This window comes from Peromyscus leucopus, chromosome 23 (genome assembly GCF_004664715.2).
Source record: "Peromyscus leucopus breed LL Stock chromosome 23, UCI_PerLeu_2.1, whole genome shotgun sequence".
NCBI lineage: Eukaryota > Metazoa > Chordata > Mammalia > Rodentia > Cricetidae > Peromyscus > Peromyscus leucopus.
Window position 1 is genome coordinate 37,440,209 of NC_051082.1, and position 20,355 is coordinate 37,460,563.

The window sequence follows — 20,355 nt, forward strand, 5'->3', positions numbered from 1 at the left end:
ATGCCTTTAATCCCAGCACTCTGGAGGCAGAGACAGGATGATCTCTCAAGGCCAGCCAGGGCTACACAGTGAGACTCTGCCTCAAAAAAAATTTTAGAAGCCAAAAAAGAGGTGTATATTTATGTATATGTAATTCGTGTGTGTGTGTGTGTGTGTGTGTGTGTGTGTGTGTGTGTGTGTGTGTGTGTGTTATTAAAGGCGTGCACCACCACCACCACCACCACCACCCCAGGCTCACACTTGTAGATCTTTATTGCAATGCAATATTAGGCTTGTGGAAGGTGTAGAGTGGTAGAGTGATTGCCTGCCTAGCATGTGCAAGGTCTTGAGTTCCCCAGCACTTAAGTTTGTCAGTCAATAATTTTAAAATTCATTTTTTTGTGTGTCACCATTAGCTCTTATTAAAATACTTAAGAAGTAAATTTAAATCATGTTGTGAAAGTCCTGTAAAACACTGGTTTAATGATACATACCTTTAATCCCAGCCTAGTCTACAAAGAGAGTTCCAGGAAAGCCAGGGCTACACGGAGAAACCCTGTCTTAAAAAAAAAAAAAAAAAAAAAAAAAGAGGTAAATATTGTACCACAAAAATTATTTTTCTCCTGGGACTGAAGATTGAACCTAGGCCCTTATCCCGGCTGAGTAAGAGCTCTACCACTGAGCTCTTTCCCAAACCTCTTTATTAAAAAATAAAATTGTTTCAGGAAAAAAGAAATGGCATGTGAACTATATTCCCTTGTTGGGTTTCTTTGATTCATCATACTGTTTCTGAGATTCATCCATGTTGCATATATTGTGTTAATTCTTCTTTCTTTTCTTTCTTTTTTTTTTTTGGTTTTTCGAGACAGGGTTTCTCTGCGTAGCTTTGCGCCTTTCCTGGAGCTCACTTGGTAGCCCAGGCTGGCCTCGAACAATTCTTTTTTTTTTTTTTTTTTTTTTTTTTTGTAAACAATATTTTCACTAATTTGAGGGTTTCATGCAATATATTTTGAACGTATTAACTCCCCCTAATATTAATTCCTTCGTTTTCCTAAGTAGTTTGTGTTGCTAAGTGTCTACCAATTGAATTGTTTTTCTATTGCTGGAGACCTGGGCTACTTCCAGTTATTATCTGTAATGAAAGCCGCTATATACATTTTATTTATTTATTTGTTTATTTTTTTACATTTTATTTGTTTTACATGTGCACAGATGCACCTATGGTCAGGACAGTTTTGTAGAGGTTGATTCTCTTCTTCCATCATGTGGGTTCCAGAAACCAAATCATCCCTAGGCTTAGTACTAGGCACCTTTATCCACTGCCCACTGTACCATCTCTCTGGCCTCTGAACATTGGTTTTTATTTTAGATTGTTACTGATTTTTTTTTAAGTTTATGTATATGTATGAGTATGTGCCTGAGGAGGCCAGAAGAGAGTATGGAATTGCTTGAAGCTGGAGTTACAGGCTGTTGTGAGCTGCCCAGCATAGTTTCTGGGTTCCAAATGTAGGTCCTCTGAAACAACATCACATGCCAGGCCCGCATGTGGGAGCCAAAGTACAACTTTCAGAGTCAGTTTTCTCATTTCATCCTGTGGATCACAGGGATCAACTTAGGTAGTCAGGCTTCATGGCAAGCATCTTTCCCACAGGGCCTTCTTGTAGACCACCTGAACATTCTTATACAGGTTTTTTTCCTGCACATATTTTCTAGGGTTTTTTTTTGGGGGGGGGGTTAAATAAAATTCCTAGGGACAAAATACTATAGGTATACATTTACATTGATAAAGACACATATTTGGCTTTTAAAAACTGCCACTTTTATATTTTAACTATTACAATGAACTCTATATGAAAATATCTTGTGGGGATTTTTAGAATCCTGTTTTTTGTTTTTGAGTCAGGGTCTTTCTCTGTATATCTCAGGCTGGCCTTGGACATCATGGTCATCCTGCCTCACTCTTCCAGTCAAAGGATTTTAGGTCTATACTGCCATTGTTTGTTTGTTTTTGTTTGTTTGGTTCGGTTTTTGTTGTTGTTGTTGTTTTAGTATTTAAAGACAGGGTTTCTCTGCGTAGCCCTGGCTGCCCTGGAACTCACTATGTAAACCAGGTTGACTTTGAAGATCCCCCTTCCTCTGCCTCCCAAGTGCTGGGATTAAAGATGTGCACCACAACCTCCCAGCTTATACTGCTGTTGTTAATGCTGTTTTCCCTTCTTTTTCAGACCAGATGATCGCCATGTTTGGGTACTAACATTCACATATATTGATATTGGATTTGAAAATGGCAGAGGGAAACAACAAAGAGGAGGTCATTCATTTGAACAACTTTCACTGCCACCGGGGAAAGGGTAAATTGCTTGTCCTTTCCCCCTTTACTCAATACTTTTTATTGTGATAGTGGTATCTTCTTTGACATGAACCTGTTCTGTACCATTTATAAATCGGAGAGATTCCACTGTTAGACCTAAAACATCAGGCATAAAATGTCGAACTAGAATTATGCAGATTTGTACTGTAGTGATTTGCCCCTAGAGGTGTTTGAGGAAATGGAGATCACACAGGAGCACTCTGGACCCATCAAATCTAAAATTAATTTGACAGTGGTAGGAATTCTTGTTCTTAGATACTTAATTTCTTTTCTTTTTTGCTGTAGGATTCTGACTTAGCCTAATTGAGAATGTTAAGGCATAGTTCTATTTCTTTTCTTTTTGTTTTGTTTTTGTTTTTCAAGACAGGGTTTCTCTGTGTAGCTTTGCGCCTTTCCTGGAACTCACTCTGTAGCCCAGGCTGGCCTCCAACTCACAGAGATCCGCCTGGCTATGCCTCCCAAGTGCTGGGATTAAAGGCATGCACCACCACCACCACCACCACCCAGCTTAGTTCTTTGTTTTATAGTCCTTAAAATTTTGACAAATTCATTGATTTGCAAAGAGCAAAAGAGTACCTGCATTTCCATAACATTTCCTAAATGTATGAAATTTCTTGTCAAATCTGAATGTATATTTATTTATACTTGGTCTAAAAGAGAAAAAAAATCATACTGATAAAGAGAATCCTTAATGTATTCATTTTTTTTTAGTACAAATTCCATGAAAAGGCTAAGCTACCTTGTTTTTTCTCTTGATATTTTAAGGTTGTGAAGATGATTTTTTTTTTCCTATTATGAAATAAGTCATGTGCCCTTAGCACATCTGAAATGTAGGAAATTTTATTCAGTGAATAAATTTAGAGGAAACAGGCTTTCAAATGTACAAGTTATAAGTACAAAATAAATACTGAATTTAAGATTTTGTTAATAATGTATTACGACTTGATAGTGATTATAGCCATAACTTGTGATTCAGAAAGTTTGAAATCTTGGCTGTAATTTGTGCACGCATTTTTTTTGTTTCTGTACATGTATATTGAATTATTGTTAGAATTTTTAATTGGGCCTTAAATATGGTTGAATAGTTTTCTTCAAAAACCATTACTAGGCTGGGTGTGGTGGCACATGCTTTTTTAATCCCAGCATTCAGAAGGCAGAGGCAGGTGAATCTCTTGTAGTTTGAAGCCAGTCTGGGCTGCATAGTTCCAGAATAGCCAAAGCTACACAGTGAGACTCTATCTCAAAAAAACTTGATAGATAGACGGGCAACTACTTCCTTTTGGAAAATTATTGACTTTGGAAATGTATGTTTTGTTCAACAAATATAAACACGTTATACACATCATAAGGATGTCTGTCTGATGTGTAGAGTTGATTAACAATTTTTTTGTGTGCCAATCCCTTAAGCTTTTTCTTAAGAGTTCTAAAAAGTGAACTTGGGATCTTACAATTGTGACCAGACCATTTCTGCCACCCTATGAAGATTCCTCTGTGTTTCTTTGCAGTTTTGCTTCATTCCTTCTTGATCTCAGGAGGCTACTAATCTGCTTTGTGTCACTACTCATAAATGAAACCACAGTACACTTTTTGGGGGTTAGGAGCTAGAATTCTTTGCCCAGCATATTGGAATTAAGACAAATCAATTACAAGTTATTATTTTTAAGATTTATTTATTTGGATGTTTTGTCTGCATGTATATCTGCACATCAGAAGAGGGCATTCGATTCCGTTATAGGCAGTTATAAGTGCTGGGAAATGAACTCAGGACTTTGGAAGAGTTGCCAGTGCTCTTAATCACTGAGCCATCTTTCCAGCCCCACAAGTTCTTACTCTTATATATGTAGAAGATAAGAATAGACTTGAGGCAGCAGTGACACACCTTTAATCCCAGCACTCAGGAGGCCAAGGCAGGTGGTGGATCTCTTGAGTTCAAGGCCAGCCGGGTCTACAGAGCAAGTTTCAGGACAGCCAGGGAGACACAGAGAAACTCTGTCTCGGGGGAAAAAAGAAAGAAAAAGAATAGACTACAGACTAACCCATCACAATTGGTGTTTTGAAGAAAATTTAAGGACTAAAAATGCATGTATTATATATCAAGTAAAGCTGGGAAATTAAGAGTCCAAGTCAGGGATCAGCACATATTAAGGTCCAAATAATCCGTACTGCCTTGCAGACCATGTGTCTCTGTTGCATCAACTTAGCAATATGATTTGTCTCCTAAGATGGAACATATGCTTATCCTTGTGACTCAGCATTTCCATTCCTAGAATGTTCCCAACTGAAATGAGCACACCAAAGCTTGTATATAACAGTAGCATCCAAAATAGCCCATATTAGCACCAACTCAGATATTCATCTAGGGAAGAATGAATAATTTATGATGTATTCACATGTAGCAAAGAGAACTACCATCATAGCAGTAGGGATGTATCTCAATCATGTGCTTTGCAAGAAAGCCAGATACAGAAGAATCCCTACTTAGAAACAACCAAAACTAATGTGTAGAATTTAAAAAGTCCTCCTTTTTAATGAGGAGGATAGAGGACAGTGTTGAGAAGAGGCACAAGAAGGGTGCGAATGGGCTAGAAATAGTCTCTGATCTTATCGTGGTTACATGGGCATTTTGTGGCAATTCATGGAGCTAAACCCTTGATTTGTAGTGTTTGCTTGCTTAAGACTATACAGTGAGTTCCATCCTAGCCTGAACTACAATTTAAGACCCTGTCTAAAAGGGAAAACAAAGTTAGGGCTAGGGATCTGCTCAGTGATTGTGCTCCTGCCTAGCATGCATGAAGCCCTAGGAGACAGATAGCTCAGTGGGTAAAATTGCCTGCTGTGTAGGACCTTTGTTTGGTTTCCTACTCTGTCTCCAGAACCCACATAAAGCCAGACATGATAGTGCATGTCTGTAATCCTGGTGGTTCTAAAGCAGATGGGAGGTAGAGACAGGAGAATGTCTAGTAGAAGTTTTCAGGCCAACTAGTCTGATATATATACACAGTAGTGAACAAGAAACCTCAGACACGGTAGGAAGCAAGGACTAACAACATCTGATGTCCTCTGACCATGTGCCCTCGTGTCACTTTCACAAAGGAACTCATGTGCTCATATACCACAGAAATTAATTTATTTAAAAAAAAAAAAAAGGCTTGGCACAACATTGTGTACCCATTATCTTACTGCTGGGGATTTGGAGATAGAAGGGATCCTAAGACCTCACTGACCAGTCAGTGTGGCTGAATCAGAGAGTGTTCCAGGTTTAATTCTGTCTCTAGAAAATAAGGTGGAGAGTAATTGAGGATGACACTTGATATTCCTCCTCTATCCTTCACACACAAGTGCTTATGCCCCCCCCCCACTCAAATGCATAATAAAAAAAAATACTTTAAGAAAAAGGTAATAGCTATCCCCCAAATAATGAGGAAATAGTCTCCACGGATGGATCCACACCCACCCATAAACAGAATAGAGAGAGGGAGAAAAAAACTATTGTCAGCCCTCTTCATCTGCAGAGCTGAGTCTTTGGATTTAACTATCAGTGGGTTCATTTAAAAGAAGAGCAAGCAAGTTAAATTGTCCAGTGTCACAGATGCCAGGTGACTGCTGGGTAGATGCTGAGTAAGTGTTTAATTCAAATGGGAGTTTTGTTTAAATAGTTTATGTATAAAGTAAGCTGATTTTGAGTGATAATTTTTTCAGATGTAGCTGTTTTAAATTAACAAAACAGTCTTTAATTTCTTTAAGGAGTAAACTAGCAGTTCTGTGACAATGTCATAATTAAAACAATTTCATATATGAAATTTGCATTTGGCCTGAGCCCATTTAGGAAAGTTGATTTTGTGTTTGTTTTTGAGGCAAGTTCTCACTCCCTCAGGCTAGGTTCCAAAACTTTCTATGCCTAGAGGATGGCCTTGAATTCCTTTGATCTTCCTGAGTCCTAGAATCTCAGGCATGCACCAAGGCAGCCAACTAAAAAGAATGGATTAAATGCCTGTATTCCTAGTACTCGAAAGGCTGAGGCAGAGGATTGCCAGGAATTTGAGGCTTGTCTGGTCTGCATAGCTAGCCAGCCATGGCTGTAACATAAGACCCTAACATAAAACAAAACAAAACAAAAAACCTTCAGGTTTCTCCCACCTAACATGAAAAAAATTGATACATATTGAGCATTTTGTCTGGCATCTCTCAGTGTTATTGGCAAAAGTCAACATGGAAACAGTTCTTATTGCTTAAGTCTCTGTGTGCTCGAGGTGGTAAGTTAACTGTTAGTAGCTTTGAGCTTGGCTTGAGTCTTGGGCTAATGGTGAAGGTAGGGACTGAATATGTTCATGCTAGCCTCACAGTGACCATGTTTTCTGCCTCCCTGTAGAGTGGATGCGTGTCAGAGATGGGCCCATCACCATATCTGACTCCTCTGATGAGGAAGGGATTCCAATGCTGGTTACCCCAGCTACTGAGCAACATGAAGATGATGACTTGGATGATGATGTCATACTGACAGAAGTGAGTGTTTTATGAACTTGATGCTGACTTCATAAGAATAGTTTGTTTTCTTTATTTTTTTATGGTTTTGAATATATAAATAGAAAACAATTAAAGCCTGTTCTTTTTACTTCTACTGTAGGTTTTCCAGTTTCCTTTTCATTTTGCATATTTGTGTCCCCCTTTTTTCTGCCCCCCCCCTCCTTTTGTTGTTGTTGTTTGACAGGGTCTCATTGTGTAGTTCAGCTGACCTGGAACTTTTATATAGAATATATAGAACAGGCTGACCTTGAAATTATAGAGATAACCTCCTAATTATAGAGTTAATCTCCTAAGTTGAGTGCTTGGACAACCACACTGTTTTCTCCTGGTTTGGGGGAGTTTTTTAGTTTGTTTGTTTTTTAATTTATTTATTAATTATGTATACAGTGTTCTGCCTGCATGTATGTCTGCATGCCAGAAAAGGGTACCAGATCTCGTCATAGATAGTTGTGAGACACTTTGTGGTTGCTGGGAATTGAACTCAGGACCCCTGTTTTCACTCCTTGCTTTTAATAATTTCACTTTATGTGTCTGTGAGAATGAATATCACTTTTATGCAAGTGTCCTTGGCCAAAAGAGGACATCAGATCCCTTGGAAGTGGAGTTACAAGCATTTATTTGTGAGCTGCTTGATATAGGTGCTAGGAACCAAACTTGGTCTTTTGGAAGAGCATCAAGTGCTCTTAACAGTTGAGCCATCTTTTCAGCTCATTCCCTTTGTTTTATTCATTCCTTTACCAAAGAAACAGCTCTGAAATTTACCTGGTAGTGCTCGCATTTTTTTTCTCATGCATGGATTTCTGCTTTGGTATTTAGTAGTACTCTTCTGTTTTCTCATGTTTGACACTTCGTTTATTATGTGGTTTCTTTACTACTTTAGTTGTTCATTTTGTGTGGGTTTTTTTGTTTTTTTTGTTTGTTTGCTTGCTTGCTTATTTGTTTTTTTCAAGATGGTTTTTCTGTGTAACAGCCCTGGCTGTCCTGGAACTTATTCTGTAGACCAGGCTGGCCTCAAACTCACAGGGATCCACCTGCCTCTGCCTTCTGAGTGCTGAAATTAAAGGTGTGCACCACCACACCCAGTTGCATATTTATCCTCTTATTACAATCACATTGCAAATTAATGAGTGCAAGCATATTATGCATGCTTTTAGGTTGAATAAGTGGTTTTAATATAAATTGAGAATTATACAAATATTACCATAATCAATTTCAGAACATTAACATTTAGAATATTTTAGAACATTTACACCCCAGAATCATCAGTTAGTCCTACCTGTTTCCTACTATATTGCCCCCATTCTCCACCCTAAGCAAATACTGATCTATAGATCTACATTTTTTAGAATTTTCATCTAAATTGTGTAGTATTGTACTTGCCTTCTATAGCATATTTTCAAGTTTCATACATACTGCAGTGTATATTATTTAGTTCCTTGTATTATTTTATTACATTTTATTTGATGTGTGTACATGCATGGCACACGTGGAAATTAAAAGACAGCTTGAAAGAGTCAGGTTCCTTCTTCCACCATGTTGGTAGTAGGGATCAAACTAGGTCAGTTCATCTGTGTAAAGCATATAAATCAATAGCTTTTAGTATGTTTAGTCTTGTATTTGTCATTACAGAACAATTTTAGAATATTTTCTTCACCTTGTGAAGAAAACCTGATTTATTAGTTATCATCTCCAGTCACTTGTCCTAGGCAACCATTAATCTAACTTCTGGCTGTTCTTATTGCCTATTCTGGATATTTCACATAAATAGAATCATATATTATATGGTTCTTTGAAGTCTTTCACTTAGCATATTAGTGTTTTATTCCTTTTTTAAATTTTTTTCCTATTTTTGATGGTGTGTGTACATGCGTGCCCCTGCACGTGGTTTTATGCTTGTGAGTACAGATGCCTGCAAGGTCAGAGGATTCAGATCCTCGAGGAGTGGGAATTACAGGTAGTTGTGAGCTTTCCAATCAGAGTTCTGTGAACTAAATTCTGTCCTCTGTAAGAACAGTATGTGTTCTTAATTGCTGTATCATCTTCTCTAGCTCCTATTTTTTTGGTTGAGGTGTGGGAAGGAGCATTGAGACAGGGGCTCTCTATGTAGTCCTGGCTGTCCTGGAACTTTCTGTGTAGACCTCACTGGTCTATTCCACCTGCCTCTGCCTCCCAGTGCTTGGATTAAAGGCATGGGCCTATCCACCAGGCCCTATTTTATTCCTTTTTATTGCCAAGCAATATTCCATCATGAACCTATATCATATCTTGTTTATGTACACAAAAGATAATGGTCATTTGAATTGTGCTTTTAACTCTCATGAATAATGTGTAGTTCTGCTTGAAACATTTATGTAAAGGTTTGTGTGTGACTGTATATTTTCATTTCTATTTTTATATGCCAAGAAGTAGAGTTGCTGAATCACTCACAAACTGTTAAATCCCACCAGTAGCTATGCCATTTTACATTCCTACTAGCTTTAATTTTCTCTGTGTTCTTGTCAATCTTTTTATTGTGACTAGATGATACTGATTTTTATGATTTGACTTACACTTCCCAGTGGCCAGTGCAGACAAATGGACAAATGTGAGGGTCCATTCACTTATACACATGGAGGCTTTAGGGGTTGTTGTTGTTGTCTTCCTCTGTTGTTCTCTACCTAATTTTTTTGATCTCTCACTGAACCCAGAACTCACCATTTTGCCTAGACTGGTTAGCCAGGAGGCCATTGCAAACTGTCTGTCTCTACCTCCTTGACATTGGGATCACCACATGTACTACCTAACCCAGCATTTTATCTGTGTGCTGGGCATTAAACTCAGGTCCTTGTGCTTGTGTCAAACACTTCAACTACCTGAGTGAGCTGTCTCCTCAGCTTCTACTTTGAGTCACATATACTGTAGTTTGATCAATTTTCAATATTAAAATAAATGTGAATGATGTTTATGACATGTATGCCTTTAATCCCAGCGCCTAAAAGGCAGAGGCAGGTGGATCTCTCTGAGTTTGAAGTTAGTCGTGAGTACATAGTGAGACCCACCCTACCTTAAAAAAGATGCGATAGTTTTTTTTCTCAGGGGATGCTTCTGCTTTTGTTTCTTTCCTGTCCTTCACTGTAAGTACAGAAGCAGGCATAGATACAGGAAAGAAACTGAATTTTTATTATGAAAATTTCATTTTTTTTTCTTAGAAACATAAACCTCAGACATCCCGACCCAATCTCATCAAACCAGCTGCCCAGTGGCAAGATCTGAAGAGATTGGGAGAAGAAAGGCCTAGAAAGTCTAGAGCAGACTGTGAAGCAGATACCCACAGCTATTTTTCCTTTTGTAACAACTCACTGTTTGGTTCTGGGGCGCAGGATGATTCTGAGGATGAATACGGTGAATTTCTGGATCTTGAGAGTGGCAAAAAAGGAGAAACCAAATCTGGACCAAGCCATAAGCAGACAGCAAACAACATTGTCAACCCCAGTTTGGAGCAGAACATCATTATATTGGGAGAAAATGGCCTCCTTTTCCCAGAAAGTGAGCCTTTAGAAGCTCAGAACCAATCATCTGAAGACTCAGAGACAGATCTCTTATCAAATCCTGGAGAACCAACTGCCTCAGTAGACGACCAGGTAATCGAAGAAGATTACTGGCTTGACCATCCATACTTCCAGGCTCTAAATCCACAGCCTCAGGAGATAACAAATCAGGTTGTGCCCCAAGAGCGAAATTCTGAAGCAGAAATGGGCCCAATGTTCTTGCGCCATGATTTCCCAGAGCCAGCTTTTCCTAGGCCAGCACCCCAACAAGAGGGAATTCCAGGCCCTGCTTCTCCTCAGCCAGCCCATCCTCTGGGAGAACTTGAAGACCAGCAGTTAGCAATTGATGAAGACCCTGGGCCAGCTTTCCCCCTGCCAGGATCTCAGCAAGCCAATTTGGAAAACATGTGGGGACAAGAAGCTGCTGAAGCAGATCAAGAACTCATTACACTATTAGTGAAAGAAACAGTAAGTTTATTTGTTTTTATTATGATTTAAGTAATACTGTACTATTAATATTCATACTGTTCTCTGTTCTATCATTGCAGTAAACAAATAAGTGCCTTGTGTAAACTTTATTTTCCTAAGAATTATATATCTAGAGTAAAAGAAAGGAGTCCAAATATCTCTGAAACCTGCAACCCAGATTGTGCACTCTATCCTCAGGAAGTGCTCTTGGTGCAAGCTCTATTTCATGGCGCCTGGTGCTGGCATTCCTGTAAACTCCTGTTTATAAAAGCCCCTGAGTTCCTATTTATTTGCTTTCCTACATCTGGGCAATCTAATATAGCAGCCACTAGGTAGCCCCTGTGGGTATTTACATTTAAATCTCTGACAACTGAATAAGGTAACAAATTCTGTTTCCAGTCCATCAGTCATTTTAATAGTCACAATTCTATAGGATACTTGTAGTAAAGAGCAAAGTAGGTCTTTGTTTTCTAGGGTCAGCTTGTTTGCTTTCCCTGAGTCTCTTAATTCGCTGCCTCCTTTTATTTGACACTGTAAGGTGTATCCTTCAAGGCAGCCATGGGGATTATGTCTTTCTCATCTCTGGCCTGCATATTCAGTATTTATTTGAAGAATGAAGACTGGAGCAATAAAATGAGACAGAGGATAGATGACCCCCAAAGCCTTTCTAGACCTCATCTGTATTATCTAACCTGGGAACTAAGGGCTGATTTTTAAGCCAGACACAGAACTACTTTACAGCTATTCTCTGTTCTTTAGGCATTTTATATACTTTCTGCCATATAATTTTTATTGCCTTCCAGAACCATTCTGAGGAACAAAATATAAGTAATATTTATTCCTTTCTAGGAAGCAAGATTTCCAGATGTAGCAAATGGATATGTTAAAGAGATAATTCATTTAAAGAATTACTATGATTTGAATGTGTAAGTATTACACCATGCTTGCTCACGTGCTCGCTCGCTCGCTCTCTCTCTCTCTCTCTCTCTCTCTCTCTCTCTCTCTCTCTCTCGTCTCTGTCTGTCTGTCTGTCTCTCTCTCTCTCTCTGGTGGTAAAGTATAGGTAACATTTTGGCCATTTTTAAGCATACACTTGGATGTTGTTAAACACATTACTCATTATTTTGAAGCCCTCTCAACTATTGATCTCCAGAAATTATATCATCTTCTCAAGCTGAGACTCTACCCTTTGACCACTTTAACTTCCTCATCTCCTCTCCAAGCCCCCAAGCTTAGGAAAATCACAGGCAGATTCAGATGCAATAGTTTACAATGTGCGTAAAAATGTACATAGGCTCGGAAGAGAGAGAAAAGGGAATATATACAGTTGTATTAAAAAATAACATAGTTATTTTAAAGGTAGTATAAAAAAAATAAGCTACATAAAGATAGATATTACACAGAGAATCTGGATTGTGTTGTCTTTGGGATTTTTAACTGCACAAAAACATTTGATTGTAAAAGCTATTGAGTTACGCCAATATGTATATTTTAAAGATACCTTGACTTCAAAATTTGGATCTAAGGATATTTGCTTTGAATTTGATTATTCTAGACATCTCTTATCCATGAAATCATAAAGCATTTGTCCTTTTCTGACTGAACAAACTGAGAGAAGAAAGGCCCTGAACCAGACTTGGAAGAGATGCATGCAGCTAGTTTCCATGTCTCTTTAGTGATCCTCTTCTTTAATTGTTTTTTGAGACACAGGGTCTTTTTGACTGGGCTACTCACCTGCCTCTGCCTCCTGAGTGCTGGGATTGATTAACAGTGTATGCCAATACACCCACCTTCTCATTGTCCCTAACATGATACCTCTTGTAGGTCCTCTTACCTGGGTAAGAAGAGGAACATGGAAAGGGACACCTTTTCTTTTTTCTCTTCTGACCATATATGTCATATTGTTAGGGGCCACACTACTAACACTGGACAAGAAAGGAACTGGGTCAGAGTTTTTAAGAGAAGGGATCATCCTACAAATATACCCGAGCAAGGACAGAAAAAGAACACAGAGAAAATTCTGATTCCCTATGAGCTGACACTTTCTTGCTACTGAGCCCTACCCAGGACAGCTTCACCACTGCTGTGCTGTACTGTCCTCTGTCTAGCCTTCTGATTTGACTTGGTTACTGGATTAAAAGCCTGGATAGTTGATTTGCTTGACTCTTCACACTGTGTCATTGTGGGTTAGCTTGTGCTACTTCATCTTAGCTTGAAGAATTTCAACAATGATGTACAGAATTATATTCAGCTATTTATCACAGCAACACATCTTCACACAGTGTACAAATATCCCACAACACTCACTCCTGTAGATATGCTCAAAGTATTTTGGGTTTTTCAAGACAGGATTTCTCTGTGTAGTTTTGGTGCCTATCATGGATCTCACTCTGTAGACTAGGCTGGCCTTGAACTCAGAGAGATCCAAGTGCTGGGATTAAAGGTGTGCGCCACTGCTGCCTGGCTCTGCTCAAAGTGGGGTTTTTTTGGTTTGGTTTGGTTTGGTTTTTCGAGACAGGGTTTCTCTGTAGTTTTGGTGCCTGTACTAGATCTCACTCTGTAGACCAGGCTGACCTCGAACTCACAGAGATCCGCCTGGCTCTGCCTCCCGAGTGCTAGGATTAAAGGCACGTGCCACCGCCGCTACTTTCTATATTCTCTTGTTCCTTGAAGTTTAAGTGTCACTCATTTCAGTGACTGCCTCCTGTTGAGAAAGCTCAGAGGAGTCTGTATTGTCGGTGTGTTCATTGTTTTTGTTCTCTTTGAGCTAGAATACTGCTGTGCAGCTTCAGCTGGCTTAGGATTTAAGATGTCTTCTACTTCAGCCCTCCTGAGTCCTGGAGTTATACATGTGCACCATCACATCTAGCAAAGTGAAACCAGAAACCTCATGTGACTGTCTTTATTTTTCTGGGGTACAGCATCTTAATTCTTTACTTTTTTCTTTCTTCTTTCTTTCTTTCTTTCTTTCTTTTTTTTTTTTTTTTAAAGCTGAAGCAGTGTCAGATTTGAGATCCTCCTGCCTCAACCCTCTGAGTGTAAGGTTTACATGCTACTGGTACATGTTAATTCCTTGATAAGTGTCACTAAAGACTTTTTTTTTCAAGCATTTCATATGACTCAGTGGGCAAGTATGGGATTTGGAAAGTCCTGTGAAAGTAATGAAAGTAACATTGTGTGGGGGTTTTTGCAGACTTTGTAATTTTCTTCTGGAAAACCCAGATTATCCAAAGAGAGAAGACCGAATTATTATCCACCCTAGCAGCAGCCTGCTTGCCAGCCAGGATGATGTGAAGGCAAGTATCCCTGGTGGCTTTGCCACTTGAACCCGATCTGCTCTATTGATGATGCCTTCTTGTCATCTTGAAGGCAACAAAGTGCTGTTAGCATAGGGTTTTAAAGGCAATGAGGGAAAATAGGATTTCAGAATGTTTGTAGACCTCCCTGGAAATCTCTCTGGGCTCCTTTCTTACATTGTTACTTTTATCTTCCCATTTCCTTAAAAAAATTAAGCAAATCCCTGTGCCTTTAATCCTACAGAACAAGTGCCTAACATGGGAAAAGAATTGGCCAATCTGCTCTCTGTTGTTCTAATTGGTTTTTTTGTTTGTTTGTTTGTTTGTTTCTTTTTTGAGACAAGGTTTCTTTGTAGCTTTGGAACCTGTCCTGGAACTTACTCTGTAGATCAGGCTGGCCTTTAGCTCACAGAGATCCACCTGTCTCTGCCTCCCAAGTGCTGGGATTAAAGGAGAGCTCCACCACTACCTGGCTAGTTTGTTTTTCTTAATGTTTTGTAATTGTGAATTTGTATAAAAATTGAAATACTTTGTATAAATTGTTGGTATACCTACCACTAGTACTATTACAATTTTAATTTTTTTGTACTACTACAGTTTTATCATAGCCACTCTTATATCTCCATTTATTAGAATACTTTCATCCTAAGTTGCAAAAACATTACTACACTTCCCTGCAAATACTTCAGCATGCAGATAGCCATCCTTACAAGATTTGTGTCGAGCCTATTGAGCCAAATCCCATATTAAGATGTCAAAAATTTCAAAACTTTAATTATTAGCCAATAATTGTGATCTAAGCTAATGTTAAGTATATTTTTGTGGTTCAGTCTCTTCCTCCCTTGAGATTAGGGGTTTGGTTTCGGAGTTTATTTTTGGAGAGAGATGAGTTCTTAATGTGTAGCCTCTGCTGGTCTTGGACTTATCACCACCCTCACCCCTACCCGCCTCAGCCTTCTGAGTGCCAGAAATACAGACATGTATTGCCATGTCCAAGCTTATCCACCACTTCATTTTTGTCTCAGTTTGATTACCTCCTTAATAAATACAAGAACAAACAAGGTTCTTTCCTGTAATATATACTTCTTAAAAGATTTATTTGTTTGGTTAGTTGGTTGATTGGTTTGGTTTTTTTGAGACAGGGTTTCAGTGTATATCCCTGGCTATCCTAGAACTAGCTCTGTAGACCAGCCTGGCCTGGAACTCAGAGATAGCACCTGCCTCTGCATCCCAAGTGCTGGGATTAAAAGCAGGCGCCACCACCGCTCAGCTTATTTGTTGTTTTTTGTGGGGTGGGAACTGAGTGTGTGTATATGTGCACCATGGTGTGCATGCAGTTAGCCATGGGAACCAGAAGATAGCATTGGATTCCCTAAAACTGGGGTTACAGGTAGCTGTGAATTGTCTGGTCCTGGGAATCAAACCTAGCTCCTGGAAGAACAGCAAATACTCTTTAACTATTAAGCCTTCTCTCCAGACCCTGTTATTTATAATTTGTAGAGCACTTTCTCCCTTGTGGAGGAATGTGCTCTCACCTCTAACTTTATGATTTTTGTCTCATTTCAGTTGCCTAAAGTAGACTTTTTTGACTATTCCAAATTGACTCCACTTGACCAGCGATGCTTCATCCAAGCTGCTGACCTCTTGATGGCTGATTTCAAGATGCTCAGCAGCCAGGACATAAAGTGGGCCCTACATGAGCTCAAAGGACACTATGCAATCACCCGAAAGGTACGCCCTTGGGCTTCCTTTTTGGGGTCAATCCTTAATTCTCCTGCAGAGACACAAGGTGTATAGATTACAGAGGATGGGGTGGCTTGTGATGACAAACAGCTTCAGAGTTTGCCAGGGGAAGTAGTTGCTGATCAGGAAGCACTAATGAGAAGAAATGCTACTAAAAAGCAGGGAATCCCACATCTCCATAAGGCCCTACAGGATGATATTTGTACTGTAGAAAGGAGGGTGCCTGGAATGTGATGTGTGTCTACTCACTTCATAGCTTGTTTGATTATACCAAGATCTAAATGAAACATGTTAAGAGCCATTGGTTACTAAGTCTTTTATCTATAGGTTCTCAATGTCTCATTCCTGCTTTGTTTTTTTTTTTCTTGAAACTTGTTTGTTGAAGAAAAAAAGAGTGGTTCATCCCATAGGTTTCAAGAGTCTGGATTTTTGTCAACTGTACCCCTGGGTATCATCTGATGATCCTTATGTTCCCTGTATTTTTTCTAAATTGCTAGATCTTGAATCTGATGAAATGTAGAGGTGATTCATTTTTCTCTCTCTGAATTCAGACATTAAGGTTCTGCTGCTTACTAGTCTGTGGTTTGAGCAAGTGTCTGGTACACACTGAGCTTCAGCTTCTTGCAGTATAGAAAGGATCTCTAACACATCCATTAGAAGAACTGGATAATAGTGTAGGGCTGTGACCTTGTGCCTGGCTCATGGAGGGTTTCAGTAAACAAGTTCCTGCCTTAACACTCTTAAATGTCTCTGACTCCAGTCCCAAGGGATCTAACACCCTCTCTGGCCTTTGAGAGCACTGTATGTATGTGGTACCCAGACATACATGTGGACAGAGCACCCATGCACATAACATAAAAATAAGTCGTTTTGTTTTGAGACAAGGTTTCTCCATGTAGCCCTGGCTGTCCTGGAACTAACTCTGTAGACCAGACTGGCCTCGAACTCACAGAGGCCTGCTACCACTGCCTGGCTGACTATGTGTTTTTGAAGTGGCAAGCTAAAGGCTTCTGCTCTCTTGAGGCAGCTCAGCTCTTTGGTCTGTTTTGTAGCATTTACCTTCATGATTTGAGCATAGGCTTATGCTTAACGAGTCGTTTTGAAAACTGTTCACAGTTCTCTCATGGTGATAAGGAGGTCTTAACACTTTTTTTTTTTTTTTTAAAGACAGTCTCATTTTGTGGCTTGGAACTTGTATAGACCAACTAGTCTTGATACCCCTGCTTCTACCTCCCAAATGGTGGGATTAAAGGAATGTACCGCCTCACCTTACTTGCTTTGGGAAAAGGAGGTCTCACTGTATGCTTCTGGTTGGCCTGAAATTTGCTTTGTAGATCAGGCTGGCTTCAAACAGATCTGCCTACCACTGACTTGGAAGTGCTGGAATTAAACCTGGTTTACACACCCTTTTTGGTACACATACTTTTTGACAAATCTCTGGGGTTTTGTTTTTTTTTTTTTTCTTTTCTTTTTTAATTTTTTTTTTTAGCCAGCATTGTTTTTTTGTTTGGTTTGTTTTGTTTTTTTTTTTTTTGAAACAAGGTTTCTTTGTATAACCTTGGCTATCCTGGAACTCCCTCTGTAGACCATGTAGATCCGCCTGCCTCTGACTCCTGAGTACTAGGATTAAAAGCGTGCATCACTATTGCCCGGCTTCAGGATTTTATTTATTAAGACTTCAGTTTGGGAATATATTTGTTACTAGGACAAATAATGTACACTTTACTATGTTTTCCTTCTTGAGTTTTCGGGGGGGGGGGGGTAGTTAAAATTAAGGATGGTGGTGATGGTAGCAGCATTAGGCTAGATATACTCTTCAGCAAGAGGCAGAGGCAAGAAAGCAAAAAGCAGTAGCTTTTCCTTTGAACCTACTTATATCTGGGCCATTGCTGGAAGGTGTTGCCCACTCTGGCGAAGGGTCTCCTCCTCTCAGTTAATTTCATAGGAATTTCTTTCAGAAAATACCCTTACACATCCATCTTTCCAGGGGCTTTTCTTTTAGTTGATTCCAGATTCAACCAAGATTGACTAGGATGGCTGTTTTCTTGATTTGCGTTCTCAGGCCTGTGAGCTTTACCAGCTTGGAAATTGATTCCCTCTTCAGCTTTTTTCTCAGTTATTCTGTAGATGTGACTATCTCATTGAGGCTGTTCATTACCTACCCTAGCCTATGTGCTGGGAATATGAAAGGAACATTTTAAGGCCTCTAATGGAGCAGGCCATCTTTTAATCTATTCTGTAACTTGGTCTCTCTCCATGTGTCCACTCCCCAGGCTTCCAAATTTTCTCCTGCCATGTAACTTTAATAGTCATCTTGGCTTTTGTGTGAGTGCCATGTTCCCACCTTTACCCATCCTCTCTACCTGTCCCTTATTTAAGGCATCAACATGCCTATTTGTACTGTTGCTCATTCTCTCTCTTTTCTGAGACAGGGGCTTGCTATGTAGCCTCATCTAGCCTGAAACTCAGGATCCTTCTGCCCCAGTGGTCCCCAACCCCAAGTGTTAGGAAAACAGTTGTACACCACCAAGCCTCTTGGTAGCTCTTTTTTTTTTTTTAATCTTCTAGATATTCTTTAAGGTAACTTTGGCCATTATTTTAGATGTCTTAAAAGCCTTACCAGACTGACTGTATGCCTGACTTATAACTATGAAGTGAGTGGCTATTCAATTTAAAAATGTAAATAAACTCAGGGAAAAGATTAGACAGTAGGTAAAAGAGCATTATTTTTTAGCTCCTAGGCAGATCTTTTCGATTCCTTACTTCCTAGTGTGCACCTAGGCTGACCCTGAAAATCTGGGGATCAGTAGAACACAAAGTAGGGTTAAGAGTGGAGCTCAGTGAGAAACTATGCCTGCCATGCACAAGGTCCCACGTTCCATCCCCAGCACTATTAAAAAGAACAAGAATAAAGAAAGAAAACTAGGGCACAGGGTAGCTTCCTTCTAAAGAGCTTTCAGTCTGTTTGGGGGCACAGTGTGCTAACTGCTCTAAAGGTAAATAAGAGAGCTGGGAAGCTGAGACGTCACTAGAGCAGAGCCTTGATGGAAAGATGCTTTCACCACAGCCATGATACAGATGGCTAAGAGGCAAGAAAGTAACCTAGTGCCTAAGTGTATAGACACAGGTCACAAGGCATTCTTACTCTTACTCTGTAATCTGATTATATCTGGTCTCCATAATTAGGCGTTTGGCCAACTGTAAGTGCTGATTACTAATACAAGTGTTAAAGTGAGAACTCGGAGACTAATTTATAATATATATTTTAAAAGACATAGTTTCCTGACTAGTACTAAATGTTCATTTTAAGTGGGACTTTCCCACCTAATGAAATAATAGCTCCTCTAGGGCTCCAGTCTAGAGCTTCTTCCTCCCATTGTTAGAAGCCACCAAGCTAGTGCACCACCATTCAGGAGCTCTGAGCTCACCTTCCAAATAGCACCTTTGCTTTAATGGCCTCACTTGCAAAATGTCATTATGGTCAGAATTTTAGCAAATAGCTCTAGTTCAAAGGTGGAGTGTTTAGCTTTGGGTAAAGTTAATGAATCTTTGTTTGTTTGTTTTTGGTTTTTTGAGACAGGGTTTCTCTGTTTATCCCTGGCTGTCCTGAAATTTACTATGTAGACCAGGATGGCTTTGAACTCACTGAGATCCACCTGCCTCTGCCTCCCAAGTGCTGGGATTAAAGGCAAGCACCACCACTGCCCAATGAATCTTTTTTTTTTCTTTTTTTAAATCATGTAAAAGCTGAGTTGTGGTGGCACACACTTAACCCTAGCACTTGTGAGACAGAGACAGGCAGATCTCTGAGTTCAGGCCAGGTTGGTCTACAGAGCTAGTTCCAGGACAGCCAGGCGTACAACAAAGAAATCCTGTCTTGAAAAACCAAGGGAAAAATGTGCATGAGTGTTTTGCCTGCATATATGTCTATTTACCACATGCATGCCTGGTGCCAGTGGAGGCTAGAAGAAGGTGTCAGATTCCCTGGAGTTACAGACAGTTGTGAGCTACCATGTTAGTGCTGTGAGTCAGACCCCTTAACTACTGAGTCGTCTTTATAGTCCAAAGTTGATAAATCATAATAAATATTCTTGCAGCTGAGTACTAAGATGTGACTTTAAGGTTGATGCATGAGGGTTTGGAAATTCCAGAAAGAGGAAATGGGAAGTTATACAGCCAAAGGAGAGCAGAAAGTTAGCATGATGGGTGTTTGCCCTTTGCAGGCTTTGGTGGGGTTTCTGTCTGAGAATGAGTTGGCATTGTCAAAGAGGGGAACTTCAGTTCCTAGACTACACTCTCTGCAAATAAATCTAGCCTTCTTGAGGTTTAACTTGAGCTAGCCCTTACACTCTAAACCTTGCTTTCAGCTCTTGGAAAGTCCTACAAAAGAGGTAGAAGTAGAGTACGGTGGAAGGTGCCACTTCTGTCAGCTAAATGCTTGTTTTTC

The 20,355-nt window shown here is 39.6% G+C and overlaps 1 protein-coding gene across 7 annotated transcripts in view; it reads left to right on the forward strand.

Annotated features, from left to right (window-relative positions):
- The window catches only part of Rnf216 (ring finger protein 216), a 150,939-nt gene that overhangs the window by 13,180 nt on the left and 117,404 nt on the right, over positions 1-20,355 (forward strand). For 5 of the 7 annotated variants that reach the window (XR_005089848.1, XM_037198430.1, XM_028862593.2 and 2 more), the window contains exons 2-7: positions 2,205-2,330; positions 6,720-6,853; positions 10,063-10,869; positions 11,719-11,795; positions 14,063-14,165; positions 15,732-15,896. Coding sequence is in view for 6 of the 7 variants with exons in the window: in XM_037198430.1 (XP_037054325.1) it covers positions 2,264-2,330; positions 6,720-6,853; positions 10,063-10,869; positions 11,719-11,795; positions 14,063-14,165; positions 15,732-15,896 (1,353 nt within the window). In the remaining variant the exon portion in view is untranslated. The remainder of the gene's footprint in view (positions 1-2,204; positions 2,331-6,719; positions 6,854-10,062; positions 10,870-11,718; positions 11,796-14,062; positions 14,166-15,731; positions 15,897-20,355) is intronic. The other 2 variants (XM_028862596.2, XM_028862595.2) reach the window with 2 other exon arrangements.